The following is a 15791-nucleotide window of genomic DNA, read 5'->3' as shown; positions in this document are numbered from 1 at the left end:
CTGGGGAGAAAGCCCCCTTCTCCCACCCGAGCCCGAGGTACGGGGTTCGCCCAGGGGAGCGTGCACACAAAGCCCCCGCCCGGGGGTCTGGCCGGACTCGGCCCTCGGAGGCGTGTCCTGCGGGCCGGGCCGCCGCCGCCCGGAGAGGAGGGAAGCGGGTGCGTCCGGGCCGCGGAAGCGGCCGCAGAGGGCGGGTGGCTGCCAGCATGGAGCGCGAGCTGGAAGCGCTGGCGGCCCGGCCCACGCGCCCGGCGGAGCCTCCCTTCCAGGCGCTGGTGGAGGCGGCTGGGGGCCGCGGGCAGGTGCTGCTGGTGGGCGAGCTGTGGGAGCGCGAGCAGAGCCGTGCTCTGCTGCTGGACTTCGCCCGGGCCGTGTTCCCACCCGAGCCAGGCGCGGGCAAGCCGAGCGGCGCCGCGGCGGAGGGCGCGGGACCAGTGGGGGCGCGCGGGGCGCAGAGGGCGGCGGGGGCGCGCGCCATCCGCTCGCCGCTGGTCTTCGTGCTTTGCCGCGCATCGTCGCTGGCCGCCCGGGAGCCGCGGCGCCGCCTGCGGGAGATGCTGCGGGACGTGCGCGGCCGGAGGCGGGCCGGGGCGGCGCTGGTGGGGGTGCTGGTGGCCGAGGCCGGGCCCGAGGACGCGGTGGCGCTGGGGCTGCGACTGCTGGAGGCGCTGCTGCGCGCAGTGTTCGGCCGCCAGGCGGGGGGCCCGGTGCAGGCGGCCGCCTACTGCCCCGGACGCCCGGCCTCCTGTCTGGCCGTCCAGGCGGCCGCCTGCCGGGCCCTGCAAGCCGCTGGAGCCGGGCGACCAGGTGAGGCTGTGCGGGGCTCGGCAGGGCGCGGGCGGGCGGTGGCTTGGGCACGTCCCCCAATTTGGACCCCTTTAGGGCGGCCCTCCTCATTGAGCACAGAGGTAAACTGAGGCTCAGAGCAGGGAGGTTCCTAGAGCCAGGCCTCCCAGCTAGCGGAGAGCGGGCCCTGGGCAGGAGGTCGAGTCTGTCCTGGGAGGGTCCAGAGTGCACGGGAGATGCCTATGGGGCTTGGGAAAGTTGAGGGGCCGAGCAGGAGGCAGCGGGAGCGGGTAGAACGAAGGGATGAATCGGACAGGACAGAGATCTACGAGTTGGGGGGCGGGTGGTGGGGAGAGATGAGAGGGGTGGGGAAGGAAATAGGAAAGCGTTGGGATGAGAAAGTTTCAAGGGGGTGGATGGGGACTAAGGAGATTATTGGCGGTGCCAGGAGCTAAATTCTAGGGCGCTGCGCAGTAAGAGATGCGTCGGGAGCTTTCGGAGGGGCGGAGGGGCATCTCCAGCGCGGTGGAGACTCGCCCTGGGAGCCCTGCCTGGTTATAGGAAGAAGGCAAGGAATGGGTGCTCAGGACTTGGAGTGTGGGGGAGGTGACAGGGACTGAGAGCACAGTATTTTCCAGTGATTCCTGGCCACCCACCAAGGCTGTGCACCCAACTGCTGTGTCTTTCTGCCTCGCCCAGATCTGCTGAGGCCACCTTTGCCCTCCACATTCTCCTAAAATGTGGACGGGGTTTAAGGGTCTTTTCCCAGCCCCCGTGACTGCTGCTCTCAGCAAAAGGGTCAGGATCTCCTTCCTCCTGGAACGCAAGGCTTTACGGGAACTCTCCAGTGTTCGAGGATGAAAATAGGCACATTAAGAGTAGCTGCTTCTGGCAAACCCGGGAGATATTGGCACTCTCCAGCTCCCAGCTTTCTCTCTGCCCTCTCCCTGCCCAGCTCGGCAGCTCTTCAAGCCCTCCAGCCCCTTCCTCTTAAGTAGATAATGAAGAGAGTGGCTGTGTTGTGTCTCCTGGGGTATTGGCGTTGGTGGGGCGCCCGCGGGGGGGGGGTCCCAGCAAGGAGACCTGGTACCTGTGAAGCTACCAATGTCACATTCACCTGCCACCCCGGCCTGCCTGGGGGAGTGTGCCTGCCCTAACCCTTCTCCCTCAGGGCGAAATCCCTTTATTTAGGGATTGTTCTGATTGTTGTGATTGTTATTTCAACCCCTTTGCTGACCTGGCCTCCTAGGGAAAAGAAGGGAATTCACATACATTTTCTATACCCTAGTGAGTCTTTTTTTTTTTTTTTTGAGACAGAGTCTGGCTTTGTCTCCTGTAAGTGGCAGTAGCTTCATCTCGGCTCACTGCAACCTCCACCTCCTGAGTTTAAGCGATTATCCCATCTCAGCCTTCCAAGTAGCTGGGACTACAGGCGCCTGCCACCATGCCTGGTCAATTTTTGTGTTTTCAGTAGAGATGAGGTTTCGCCATGTTGACCAGGCCAGTCTCGAACTCCTGACCTCAAGTGATCCACCCACTTTGACTCCCAAAGTACTGGGATTACAGGCGTGAACTACTTACACCTGGTCCCTCCTAAGCTTTTTGTAGACACCTTGCTGTTGCCTTAGCCTAAAGAGCCTTTCTCCTCCCTTCTTCTCACCTGGCCAACCCCATTTGTCCATTCAGAACTGGACTTCCTCCTCCAGGAAGACTTCCTTGACCTTCCCTGCTCCCATTTGCAAGTTCACTGGCGAAATTCCAGAACCCTTTATCCCTTTGCTTTCTGAGCTCTTACCACATGATTTGGTTCCCTTGTGAACATGATTTTGTTCCTTTGTGGGTTTAAACACCATGGCAGTCCTATTTCCTGATACCCTGACTGGCATACAGAAAGAGTGAATGATTCCTTGCTTCTTTTTAAACAAACACTAACACTTTTGCGATTTTAACACTTTGCAAGGGAATTATTCTCTACAATGTTAAGCTCTTTCCTACTTTTACAAAAAACAGACTGCACAAAATTAAACTGCTCACAAACGACTAAAGGTCATGAGTATAATTATAACTTACAGCCCACTGATTTTTTTGCAGTAGGCAGCACTATTATCCTCACACCAAATGGATTCATGTCACCACTAGTGGTGGCATTTGTTTTGTTGTTTTTGTTGTTTTGCTTTTTAAGTTTTCCAATGCCTTTCCTCACTGTCTGATGATAATTCTTATTCTAGGTTGCTTGCCTTTTGGCAGTGCCCTTTTATCCAGTTTGTGGTACCTAATCCGGCTGCCTTTGGGTTGAAAAACTAAGGATACAGTCTCTTTACATTTGGGTACAAGTTAAGAGTAAATAGGTCCTGAATAAAGATTATGAACAAGGATTTTCCTTGTTTTGGCTGTCTGAAGTCTTTTTAAAAAATTAAAAAATAAAATAAATAATCTAGTTCCTGTTGACTTTATGGATTGTGAAAAATGTATCTATTCCTGCCAAGAAATAGTTTGAACTAAAATCAGAGGGAATTTGCAGCTCTTTGAGTATTTTCTTTGGTGCTATGTAATCTTAATTAATTTCATGTCATTTTCATTGCTTTAGTTTCCCCAACCTGGTACCTACATCACAGGGTTTTTGTGAGAATTAAATGAGATAACAGAGATAAAGTAAAGCAATCATTTTTTCAGTTCTTTTTTAAAGTACAAAAACTCACCCACTTTTGCAAATCAGAATCTTTGTGTTTTTAATCAGACAGTTGAAACAGGGCAGTTGACAGTTGAGGCTCTCAGTTTGCTAAACAAAATCTCTCAGTCTCGTGAAGTGGGAACCATGTGACCCTCTGACTCGGGTTTTGTGTTCTTTCTAGTAGAAGGAGCCTGGGAGAGGCCAGGCCTCCCAGGACTGCTGGCCTGCTTTTCCTGGGGTCCCTGGAGCCGGAGGAAGGACCAGGGTGCCACTGCCTGCAGAAGCCCAGCTCAGGGTGAGTGCTCCCCGACCTCCTGCACCCTGAGGACCAGGTGCGTGGAATTATGGGAGTGGTCACAAGAACTTGGGACCTTATGGACAGAGTGGACCAATGTCTATGGAGCGCTTGCCATGTGCCAGTTGTGGGGGTGAGCAATGTGAGGTGCCCATATGCCAGGCAGTGGGCACATGGGCTCAGTCAGGCTGGGCTCTTTCCCCAGGAGGTTCCACCTAATGAAGGGGTCATGGGGAGGGCTGTAACAAAGGTTTCGCCAGGTGCATGGTGGGGTGCATGGGACCAAACACGGTGAGTCTTCCCTGAGGATCCAGGGAATATCCTGGAGCAAGTGACATTTGAGCTGGGGATGGAGGGATTTTCATAGACAGAAATGGAAGGTTTGGAAAAGGAGCATTGAGCTAAGGAGTGACAGGATGATGTCATGCTCAGAAAAGGGACCACCATCGAGAGGCCCGGGAGTGAGGTGCAGAAGGAAACCAGTGAGGGCCAAGGCTGAAGGGAAGTGTTTGGACCAAATCAGGGTCCCAGATGTGCACCCTTCAGGAGTAGTGTGCCACGAGCAATTTTTGAGCAGAGAGACTGGGGTGTGTGTAGAGAGTGGACCCTAGGAGAGGGAGACACCTTCGGCAGAGCCCAGCTAGGGGAGGCTGCATTGTCCCAGGAGGGATAACAGGCCACCTGGGAGAACTCACCTGGGAGAACTCACCTGGGAGCCACTTCTAGGTGGAATCATCAGGCCGCTAAATGGAAGCTAGGGAGAAGGGGAAGACACCCTCAGGGTGATAGGAAGCGCACTGATCCCCCCTTATCCACATGAGATGCTTTAAGACACGCATGGATCCCCAAAACCATGGGTAGCACCAAGCCCTGTGTATACACTGTGTTTTTTCCTCTACATACATACCTATGATAAAGTTTAATTTCTAAACTAGGCACAGTTAAGACATTTAATAATATATAATAAAAGTCAGGTGAATGCGGTCTCTCTCTCTCTCTCTCGCTCTCTCTCTGAAAATATCTTATTTTACTGTACCGCAGGTAACTGAAACTGTAGTTAGTGACCCCATGGATGGGGGTGGCTACGGTACTCAGGAGCAGGGTGTAGCTGCCGAATGGACATGTCCCCATCCCAAAGCGCACTGAGAATTATAGCCTTGTTACAGAAACAGTGGACGGTGGTTCAAAATAAACTTGAATCGTGTCTTCTAGTTAAGAAAGAAAACCATTAGTTGATGTATCAGTCTTCATTGCTGCATAAGACATGATTGCAAGTGCCCAGGTGTGGTGGCTCACGTCTGTAATCCCAGCACTTTGGGAGGCTGAGGCAGGTGGATCACCTGAGGTCAGGAATTCAAGACCAGCCTGGCCAATATGGCAAAAATCCAGCTCTACTAAAAAATACAAAAATTAGCTGGGCGCAGGGGCAGGCACCTGTAATTCCATCTGCTTGGGAGGCTGAGGCAGGAGAATCACTTGAACTGGGGAAAAGGTTGCAGTGAGCTAAGATTGCACCATTGCACTGCAGCCTGGGAGACAGAGCAAGACTCTCTCAAAAAAAAAAAAAAAGAAAGAAATGATCGGAAGCTTAGCAGCTTCGAAGGCATTGATTAGGTCCCTGACTTCTTGCTGACTGTCGGCTGGGGCTGTTCTCAGGTTCAAGAGGCTCCCACTGTCTGTTGCTCTCACAGCCCTCTCACAAGAGATCCTCCTTCAACCAGCAGGAGAGCCCCGCTCCAGTCTGCTAGGAGAGAGTCCACATAACCTAAGGAGATCGAGGGAGTCACTAGCCATTGCCTTTGTCAGAGAGGCACCCTACTCCCCAGGTGACTAAGCTGTCACAGTCACAGAGCCCATCCAGACTCAAGGAAGGGCTTTATAAGGGGCCAGAATCTTGGGGGCTACCTTAGAATTCTGCCTTTCATGTTTGAAAGCTCAAAAAAATACAAAAAAAAAAAAAAGGAAAACAAATGTGAAACATCATTCAGTTAATTGCATCATTCAGAGATAAGTACGGTCATATTTTGGGGTGCACCGTTCTGTGTACCCATCTCTCCTTGTGCTATTTAAAATTTAATAAACTCACTTCTATATCATCTTCAAAATGCAGCAGATATTTAAAATGTTTAATTGCAAAAATGCTAACTTCAACCTCTCTGCCATTAGTTTGGATATACTTGAAAACTAAAGGATAAAAATAAAGCAACAGAATCATTAACCATTTTACATAAATCTTGGATAATTTCTCTCTCTATGGTACATACAAATCTCATGTAGAAGTGAATGTATTAAAATGCAAAATACGCACATTGATAGCATAAGTAATAAATACAGGATATCATAATTACATGCATTTATATAATCATGAGTTGCTTAATGACAGGGACGCAGTCTGAAAAAGACATCTGTAGGTGATTTTGTTGTGTGAACGTGATAGGGTGCACTTACACAGACCTGGATGGTATAACCTACTACACCCCAGGCGATATGGCTTAGCCTGTTGCTCCTAGGCTTACAAACCTGTACAGCAGGTTACTGTACTGAATATTATGGGCAACTGTAACACAATGGTAAGTAGCTGACTGTCTCAATATATCTAAACATAGTAGAGGTGCAGTAAAATATACGTTATAAATGGTTAAAAATGGTACATCTGCATAGGGCACTTACCATGAACGAAGCTTGCAAGGCTGGAAGGGGCTCTGGCTGAGACAGTGAGTGAGTACTCACTACTCTAGACTTCATAAACACAGTGCGCTTAGGCTACACTACCTTTATTTCAAATATTTCTTTCTTCATTAATAAATCAGCCTTTGCTTACTGTAATTTTTTTACTTTATGAACCTTTTGATTTTTTAGACGGGCGTGATGGTGCATGCCTGTAGTCCAAGCTACTCCGGAGGCCGAGGCAGGAGGATCGCTTGGGCCCGAGAGTTCAAGGCTGCAGTGATCTGCAATCCTGCCATTGCACTGCAGCCGGCACAACATAGTGAGACTCTGTCTCAAAAAAAAAAAATAAGCTTTTAAAATTTTTAAAAACTTTTTAACTCTTTTGGAATGACACTTGGCTTAAAACACAAAACATTGTAGAGATGTACAAAAATATTTTCTTTCTTTATATCCTTATTCTATAATCTTTTTTTTTAATTTTTCGCTAAAAACTAAGATATAAGCATTCACCTTAACCTACAGCTACCCAAAGTCATCAATATCACTGTCTTCTGCCTCCACCTCTCGTCCCACTGGAAGGTCTTCAGGGACGATAACACACATGGAGTTGTCACCTCCTATGATAAACAATGCCTTCTTCTGGACACCTCTTTAAGGACCTGCCTGTGGCTGTTTTATATTAACTTTATATATATATATACACACACACACACACACACTTTATATATGTGTGTTTGTGTGTGTGTGTGTGTGTGTAGATGCATATATGTGTGTATACATATGTAAGTAGAGGGAGTACACTCTAAAAAATGTTAAAACATATAGTAGGCCGAGGCTGGCGGATCACCTCAAGTCAGGACTTCGAGACCAGCCTGGTGAACATGGTGAAAACCCATCTCTACTAAAAATACAAAAATGAGCCAGGCGTGGTGGACACGCCTGTAATCTCAGCTACTCTGGAGGCTGAGGCAGGAGAATCGCTTGAACTTGGGAGGCAGAGGTTGCAGTGAGCCAAGATTGTGCCGAGGTACTCTAGCCTGGGCAACACAGCGAGACTCCATCTCATAAAAATATAACACAGTCATTCTTATTAGTATCAAATATCGTCTGCTGTATATAATTATGTGTACCAGACTTTCGTACGACTGGCAGCGGGCAGGTTTGTTTCCACCAGCATTGCCACAAACATGCGAGTCATGCATTGCACTGCAACATCCGGACAGAGTTACTAGGTAATAGGAATTTTTTAGCTGTGTCTCAATCTTATGGAACCACTCTCTTATTAAGGTTTCTAAATGACCGAAATGTTGTTATGTTGCACATGACTCTACTTACTGTTCTGGAATCCGCTCTCTTCATCAATAACATACTCTGACTGCCTTCCACAGCAATAATTATATGTTAACAACATTTTTTCTTTTTTGAGATAATTCTAGAGTAACATGCAGTGGTAAGAAATCATACAGAAATCCCAGCACTTTGGGAGGCCGAGGCAGGAGGATAGCTTGAGCTCAGGAGTTCGAGACCAGCCTGAGTGACATAGTGAGACCCTGTCTCAAAACACAAAAAAGGAGATCATACAGAGAGCTCCTGTGTACGCTTTGCGCAGTTTTCCCCAATGGTAACATTTTGTAAAACACAAACAGGATATTGACATTGATGCAACCCACAGATCTTAATTCAAATTTCCCCAATTTTACTTCTACTCTGTGTATGTGTGTGCGTGCGTGTGTGTATGTAATTTTTATATATCATCTTTAATGCCTGAATTTCATTACATGTGTGACCCATAGTTTACTCAGCCAGTCCCACTGTTGGACATTGAATCAGGACACTTTCAACTGCAAGTAAAGATACCATGACTCACACCAGCACAAGCAGTAAGAGAAATTGTTATCTCACCGAAAAGACAGTCCAGAGGTGGAGTCGGCTTCAGAGTTGGTTGATTCAGGGGCTCAGGGACTCCACCAAGCACTCAGGCTTGCTCCCTCTGTTGGGCCTTCTTCAGTGTTAGTTTCATCCCTAGGCTGCTAGCAAGATAGCTCCAGCAGTTCCGCTAATTATTCCTAATTATTTTCTTCGGATAAAATCCTAGAAGTGAAATCTGTGGGTCAAAGGATATGTACATTGGTAAGGTTTTTGATGTGTATTTTGTTTTTGGTTTTTTTTTCAAGTCGATATTTACTGGGGCCAACTTTCTCTTTTTCCTTCCTAGAAAACTCACTCATAACCTTTCTCTTCTGATTCAGTGATTTCTTCTCCTCTTATTCCAGATAACGTCCAGGAATCTGAGGAGCAGCTGGCACTAACAGCCATATTTCCCAATGGAGACTGTGAGGACCTCGGAAGGGGGTCAAAAGCCTGTGATGGAATCGTCCACACTCCTGCTGAGCCCAGCGGAGACTTGAGATGAAGGCCGGCCCCTTGCGCTGTCCCTGGCTCTAACGTACAGACTGGGGCCTGGCTCCTTCTCACTGGCCCCCAGGTCTCCATGGGGACTCAGAAGCCCCCGCCTGCTGGAGGCCTGCCAGCCACACTTACAGTTACCAGCTAGACAGTGGGGCTCACTAAGACAAGCAGGACCTAAAACAGTGTCTCCCTGGAAACCTACTTCCTACCTAGCATTTGCTGAGTCTGATCACAGGGAGGTGATTTTGTCTCTCTGGCTCAGTTTTTCTGAGCCACTGGGACAGATGGCTCTCTGCTTTGAGGCTCTGCAGTGCTGTGGCATCCCACGGGGCGTTCGCAGTGTTCCGGGCACATGCATGGGCACCCATCATTGAGAGTGCAGCTGGGAAGAACTTTGGAGCAGAAGTCATCAGAGCTGAGGTGTGACCTTGCACGTGTCACTCAATCTCAGGGGCTTCTGTTTCACAATGCATGAGGGGGCCACCAGCCCAGTGGCTTTCAACCAGGGACAGGTTGTCCCTCCAGGCAGCATTGGAAATGTGTAAGTGTTGAGGGGGTCACAATGACTGTGGGGGCACCCCTGGCATCTAGTGGGCATCTCATAATGTGCAGAACAGTCTCCAATAGCAAAGAATTAATTGGTCCATTCAATGCCAATCGTAGAACCTTTGAGATATTCTGGCTGAGCCAATCCCTTCTCTCTGTCAGAGCTCCCCAGAGCAGAGAGGGTCAGGCTTCCCCGGACCTTGGCTCCCAGAGCAAGCCAGAATGAAGACTACACTGTTGTTTTGGGGGCTTGTCCGGCCGAGGCCAAGGCAGTCTGCGTGCTGCAGGCCCAGGACAGAAATAGCTACGCATGCCTGTGAGAAGAAAGAGCCTGTTTCTTCCCATGTTGACATTGACTCTCTGTGCCAAGTCCTTTGGGCATAAGGATGCTTAGGGAATTCCTACAGGTACCGAACAGAAGGAAAGCTAGGGGCTCGGACTCTTGGGTATAGGACTCGCTCTAGCTCTCAGGTCCTAGCCCAAGTTCAATGCAAACACGGCCCAGAGGTTCTAGAATCCCTTCCTCTGTGTCTGTGAGTCTGACGCAATCCATGATGTTCCCTTAGAGCCTGGGAAGCCGTGTGTTTACTCACAGAGGGAACTCACCATCACCTCCCTCGTCTTTTTTGCCTGCCCTTGGAGAATTCCAGAGTCTTCGAACTGGCAAAGGCGGCTCCTGGATTTCCCTGGAGGGGAGGCGCTAGCTGAGGGAACAGCTCCCTTCACTCATGCTGCACAGTTTACTTAGCGGACACACAGCTGTGCCTACCATTTGCTCAGTGCCCTGAAAGGTGCTGCCTAACTTTGATGCGTCATTTCAGCTCTCTCCAAAATGGTGCCAAATGGTGCAATGGGAAACCTGTTTTGACTGGGGGCTCTATGATATTAAGGAGGGGCCCTCCCTGCTCTGTGCCTCAATCGATTCTCCATAATAAGGAATTTAACCCTATTCCTTCCCTGCCTGATGAGGATGGTGTGAGGATGAGCAGGACAGCATCTTATTTGGGGTTTTTGGCGGCAGGCCTCATTTTAGTCCTGCGGGCTGCCTGCCCTCGGACCCACCCAGCTGCTTCCTTAGAGTCAAGAATGAGCTCAATGAATTGTGATTCACTGATTTTATTGATTTTGTTTTAAAACAGGGAGATTGGTATTTTTGAAGCTGCTATAATTTTCTATTTCTTTATTAATTTCTTTGTAATCCTCCGGTTAAAGTTTTCTTATTTGGTGGGAGAGGGAGCTTGTTTAAAGTTTGGAATTTGTCTAGGGCAGAAGTTATAAGACTTCAAAACTTTTCGTATTTGTTGCCAATATTTAAAACTTGGGACATAGGCAGGGCGAGGTGGCTCATGCCTATAATCCCAGCACTTTGGGAGGCCAAGGCAGGCGGATCACCTGAGGTCAGGAGTTCAAGACCAGCCTGGCTGACAAGGCTAAACTCCGTCTCTATTAAAAAAAAAAAATACAAAAATTAGCCGGGTGCAGTGGCACACACCTGTAATCCCAGCTACTTGGGAGGCTGAAGGAGGAGAATTGCTTGAACCTGGGAGGCAGAGGTTGCAGTGAGCTGAGATCGTGCCATTGCACTCCAGCCTGGGCAACAAAAGAGCGAAGTTCTGTCTCAAAAAAAAAAAACCTGGGACATTGCATATAAAAATACCCCCAAGTCTGCTGCAGCTCACCCCAACACCTTTACCCCCTCCCCTGCCCTTCCCATCCCCCACTGCCCTTCACTCATGAAAGACACCTGCCCGGTGCTGGTCCAGGCGGGCATGTGAGTTTGTAGCCTCTGCCCCAAAGGATGGTTTACACATAATTTTTTTCATTACCTTCAGTATTCCTGTGAATGGTTCAAGAGAGAAAGTCTTTGTTTACTAAGATTTGGGTTCTGCCTCCCAAGTGACAATACAGGGCTGAGATCCATCTCAGCTTCCGCGAGATGTGGCCACCACAAGCACCATCGTTGTAGGGACAGTCTCATTGCTGTCTTCTAGCAGACAGAAGAGTTAGGTGCCAGAAAGGACGATCTTGACGGTGGGTCCCTTCCTTGAGGGACTTTAAGAAGGTATAAAGGTTGGGGTGGGGGTGGTGTGTGAAGGAGGAGGCCCTGGATTAGGTCAGTGGGCCCTGGGAGCCATCGGTGAGAGGCTTCCAGCCGGGTGACAGTCTGGGCTCTCGGGTACCAATCTTTCTAATATGGCAGTGGTTGTGCCGCTTCTGACTTGAATTGGTAATTCCCATGTCTAATAAAACCAAGAAGTACCTCACTGATATCTTATTGCAAACAGAATGGATCTTCTTTATTCTCGCAAAGGGCTCCTTGCCGGGGCCCTTGAGAGTAGGGACACTTAGCAAATGGAAGTCTGTGGCCTGAAAGTCTCCCAGCCTCTGCCCTGAGTGACATCTCCCCTGCCCTACCAGCTGGGATTGGAAAACATGTAGCTGGAAAGCTTAAGTATATATTTTAAAAAGGGTTTTTAAATTTTTATAGAGACAGGGTCTCAGTACATTTCCCAGGCTGGTTTCAAACTCCTGGGTTCAAGTGATCCTCCCACCTCAGCCTCCCAAAGCGCTGAGATGACAGACGTGAGCCACTGTACCTGGCTGGATTTTTAAAAAGATAGCATTCAGCTTAATATACAATGGTGTGTGTGTGAGCGTGTGAGCACACACGTGCATGTTTAACCAGAGCTAGAACAACCTCAACTGAGTCTCAGAGAATGCTTTGTACTATTTAGGTCACATTTTTTCTCCTCTCAAAGTGTTTGTCTCCAAAACTTAGTGCACAAGAGTCCCTTGGTTGTCAAATCAAAAACTTAAGACAAGTCTGCAAAGGGGCCAGGAGCTGAGGCCCCAAACCTTTGATCTGAATGAGCGCCCCTCACCCTGGCAGAGAACCGTGGATTCGGCCTTGCTGGAGAAGACGAACGACTGCCGAGTTAACTTGAAAGCAGCCTGTACTTTAAAGTGTAGCAGAGTGAAGCTGCAGGCTTTACTCCCTGGGATCAGGAGGCCTGGACTTTGTCCTGTTTGTATGGCAAACACAGCCAGCCCAGTGGGTGAGTGGAGGAAGCTGACTGTTTCTATCCAAGGGCTGCATAACCGCTTCTGAGCTAGTTTCGTGTGTTAGTGGATCAAGGATTGGGACAGACGTGGAACTTGGCCTGGGCAGCCTGCCACTGTGTAATCCTGGAGCTCAGGCAGAAATGGGGTACAGGGCAGGGTAGAGAGCCAGGATCCCTCATGGACCCTTCAGACGCCTTTGGCCTGAGCCAGAGCCCTCTGGGTCCCTTATATTTGGGGCAGCCTGATTGGGACTGGAGGCAGAGACGGCCCTACTGGGCCATGCCATGGTTTGCACCGTAGTAGGGGATGTGGGGTAGCTCAGATCCAAAGCAGGGCTGGGCGCTGAGGCCACTGTGGGGCTGGTGGCTTTGGCAAGGGTGAGAAACCTCTCTGGTGTCCTCCCTGGGCTCCCCAGCCCCAGCTGGGGCTCCTGCCACAAATGCAGGCCGAAGACTGCCTGCTCCTTGACCAGTGAAATTCACACACCATCAAGAAAAGCTTGTTGCTGTCCTAGTATGCACTTAGAGTAATTAAGTGCCTCGTTAAGTCCCGTGACCATGCCTACTTTGAAGTCCCGGTTGCAGAAACTTAGTCTCTGTCTTGTAGCCCTGAGTTCCTCCTCTTCCTCACCAGTTAACAATATCTCACAGCAGGGTGTTATCTTGAATAATTGCTCCAAGCCCAGCCTAAGCTCATCCTAACCACCACTGTGCCAGGTATATCACTGGTTCCAGAACTCTGCTGCCAGGGGAGCCCCCGCCCCCAGCCCCTTGCTCCTGGACAGGAGTGGGTCTCACCTTTAGCCTCTGCCCCCGGCTCTGGTCTGACCCAGCACATGGCAGGCAGCTCCAAAGAGCAGACAAGACCTTGAAGCGAGGCCAAAGGGCCAGGCCAGAATGGGAGGTTAGAGGGATGAAGGCCCAGGAGAGGGTCTAAGCCAGCCCTGTCTAAGAGGAATCTAACACAAGCACATAGGCAGATAAAATTAATTTTAATAATACATTTCATTTAGCTCAATATATCTAAAATATTATTTCAACTGTAAATTACCAAGACTTTTTTTTTTTGAGATGGCGTCCCGCTCCTGTCGCCCAGGCTGGAGTGCAGTGGCACGATCTCAGCTCACTGCAACCCCTGTCTCCTGGGTTCAAGTGATTCTCTTGCCTCAGCCTCCTGAGTAGCTGGGACTATAGACATGTACCACCATGCCGGGCTATTTTTTTGTATTTTTAGTAGAGACGGGGTTTCACCGTGTTGGCCAAGCTGGTCTCGATCTCCTGGCCTCATGATCCGCCCGCCTCAGCCTCCCAAAGTGCTAGGATTACAGGTATGAGCCACCACGCCCGGCACATCGAGATATTTTGCACTCTGTTTTGCAAATTGTCTTTGAATCCTATGAGAAGTTTACACTTACAGCCCAATTCAGATACTACATTTTCATCAGAAAAACTTGACCTGTATTTAGATTTCATTATATGTACAGTCGTAAACATTCACATCCTCAAATTGTTTCAGATATACTCAAAGGTTTTACAGTTACGGAATTAGTATCTATTTTTAAATTTTCATTAATTAAGAATGCATTTCCTCTTTCATTAATTAAGAATGCATTTCCTGAAAAGTTGCAGTAGCCACATTTCAGCTGCTCAATAGCACATATGGCTGGTGGCTACTGTATTGGACAGCACCCCTCAAGAACAGGGGAAACAGGCGGGGCGCAGTGGCTCAGCCTGTAATCCCAGCACTTTGGGAGGCCGAGGCGGGCAGATCACGAGGTCAGGAGATGGAGACCATCCTGGCCAACATGGTGCAACCCCATCCCTACTGAAAATACAAAAATTAGTGGGGCCTGGTGGCGCGCACCTGTAGCCCCAGCTACTCAGGAGGCTGAGGCAGGAGAATCGCTTGAACCTGGGAGGCAGAGGTTGCAGTGAACCAGGGTAACGCCACTGCACTCCAGCCTGGGCAACAGAGAGAGACTCCAGCTGAAAAAAAGAAGAAAAAAAAAAAAACGGGAAACAGGCGAGAGGCCTGTCTTGGGGGTTCATTGTGATTTCTGCGGCAGTTGCCTCCCCTGTCACCCAGAGCTGGCTGGTCATCCTGACCCATGGGCAAGGCAGGACAGCAGCTTCCAGCAGTCGGCTTGTGCAGGGCAGGCAGCCTTCCAATTGCCCAAAATATGCGCCTTCCTGGACACCATCCTTGGAAGAGAACCCAGTTCCTCTGATAGCTTCACCAATCCTCTCGTGCCTCAGTCCACCCAGACCAATGCCAGGCTTGGTGAGGCGTTTCCCTCTGACCAAGCACCCACCCATGGGAGGCCAGTGTCACCCGGCTGCGTTTCGCATCTCTGCTCCCATGAATAAATGCTTTTACTCTAAAAACATGTGGCGGGCGTGTCGTACGTGAAACAGCCGCCAGCCTCGTGCTGAGTAGCGGTAAGATCTGTGGGTATTGAGCGCGGCGCGGCGCGTCCCGGCGGCCCTGCCAGGCAGGTGGACCCAGCAGCCCTTTTCCTTCTGCGGGAGAGGCCGGGCTCCGGGGACGCCCGCGGCCACAGCGCTGCGCTGCGAAGGGGCAGAGCAGGGATTTGATTCCCGGCGTCCCGGGCTTCACGGGCCGGCCCTTTCCACCTTATCTCCGTGCAGCTCAAGAGGCAGTCGAGCTCGATTCTGGAGGGGAGAACCCAGCCAGTCTAAAACCCTGGGATTTGAATGTCCGCAGGCTGCGCGGGGCGGCCAGGGGCTGTCACGGCTTCCTCCCGAGCGCCCGCCTCCCAGGAGGCATTGCGCCCCCTAGCGGGCGCCGCGGAGACACGCACTGGGCAGCTGGGAAACCAAGGTGGCCTCGCCGGGAAAGAGAGCGCCTAACCCAGGGCCAGGCACCGCCACGGTTTCCTTCCTTCACCCTGACAAGGCCCCCAGCCCAGCCGATACCTGGGTGAGACCCCAGCTGACCTCAACTGGGCTTCGAGTTTTGCATCACTCAACTTTGGAGGGAGGTTGTTTCTAAACCGAGCACATCCTGAGAATTCGCTCTGTGATTTCACTATGTCCTAAAAACTAGAGCTCATTTTAGAGTCTTGGACAGGCCAGGGGTTTCAGAACCATAGGTCGGAGTTCTAGCCCTGTGCCAATAACTAACTGATCAGTTCAACTGATCATCCAAGAAACATTTATTGAGCACCTATTATGTGTCCAATACTGTGCTAATTACTCGAGGGGACAGTGAGGTGAACTACTCAAGATATGGTCTTGCTCTTGAGTAGTTCCTTGTCCAGTTAGGACTCGGGCAAGGAGATGTGATGCCAGTGTGTGGGGTAAAGGCTTTAAGGGAGCACCTGGTGGGCTG

At 50.2% G+C, this 15791-nt stretch overlaps 1 protein-coding gene across 1 annotated transcript; it reads left to right on the top strand.

Moving 5' to 3' along the window:
• Positions 1 to 206: 206 nt before the first annotated feature.
• Positions 207 to 11645, top strand: CUNH2orf72 (chromosome unknown C2orf72 homolog). Its single transcript, XM_021676914.2, has 3 exons — positions 207 to 807; positions 3639 to 3752; positions 8696 to 11645. Exons 1-3 carry the CDS (start codon positions 207 to 209, stop codon positions 8833 to 8835), a joined length of 855 nt encoding a protein of 284 aa, XP_021532589.2. The 3' UTR covers positions 8836 to 11645.
• Positions 11646 to 15791: the final 4146 nt, after the last annotated feature.

The sequence above is a fragment of the Aotus nancymaae genome, unplaced genomic scaffold (genome assembly GCF_030222135.1).
Source record: "Aotus nancymaae isolate 86718 unplaced genomic scaffold, 86718_ANA_hifiasm-v0.15.2.pri h1tg000008l, whole genome shotgun sequence".
Taxonomy (NCBI): domain Eukaryota; kingdom Metazoa; phylum Chordata; class Mammalia; order Primates; family Aotidae; genus Aotus; species Aotus nancymaae.
Note: the sequence above shows the minus strand (reverse complement) of the source record. Positions and strands in the feature narration are given on the sequence as shown.

Excerpts from the sequence above, each read along its gene's own strand:
- CUNH2orf72 (XM_021676914.2), top strand. The coding sequence starts at position 207 with ATGGAGCGCGAGCTGGAAGCGCTGGCGGCCCGGCCCACGCGCCCGGCG. Across the intron at positions 808-3,638 it reads CGCTGGAGCCGGGCGACCAG|TAGAAGGAGCCTGGGAGAGG; the intron begins GTGAGGCTGTGC and ends TGTTCTTTCTAG. Across the intron at positions 3,753-8,695 it reads CTGCAGAAGCCCAGCTCAGG|ATAACGTCCAGGAATCTGAG; the intron begins GTGAGTGCTCCC and ends CTCTTATTCCAG.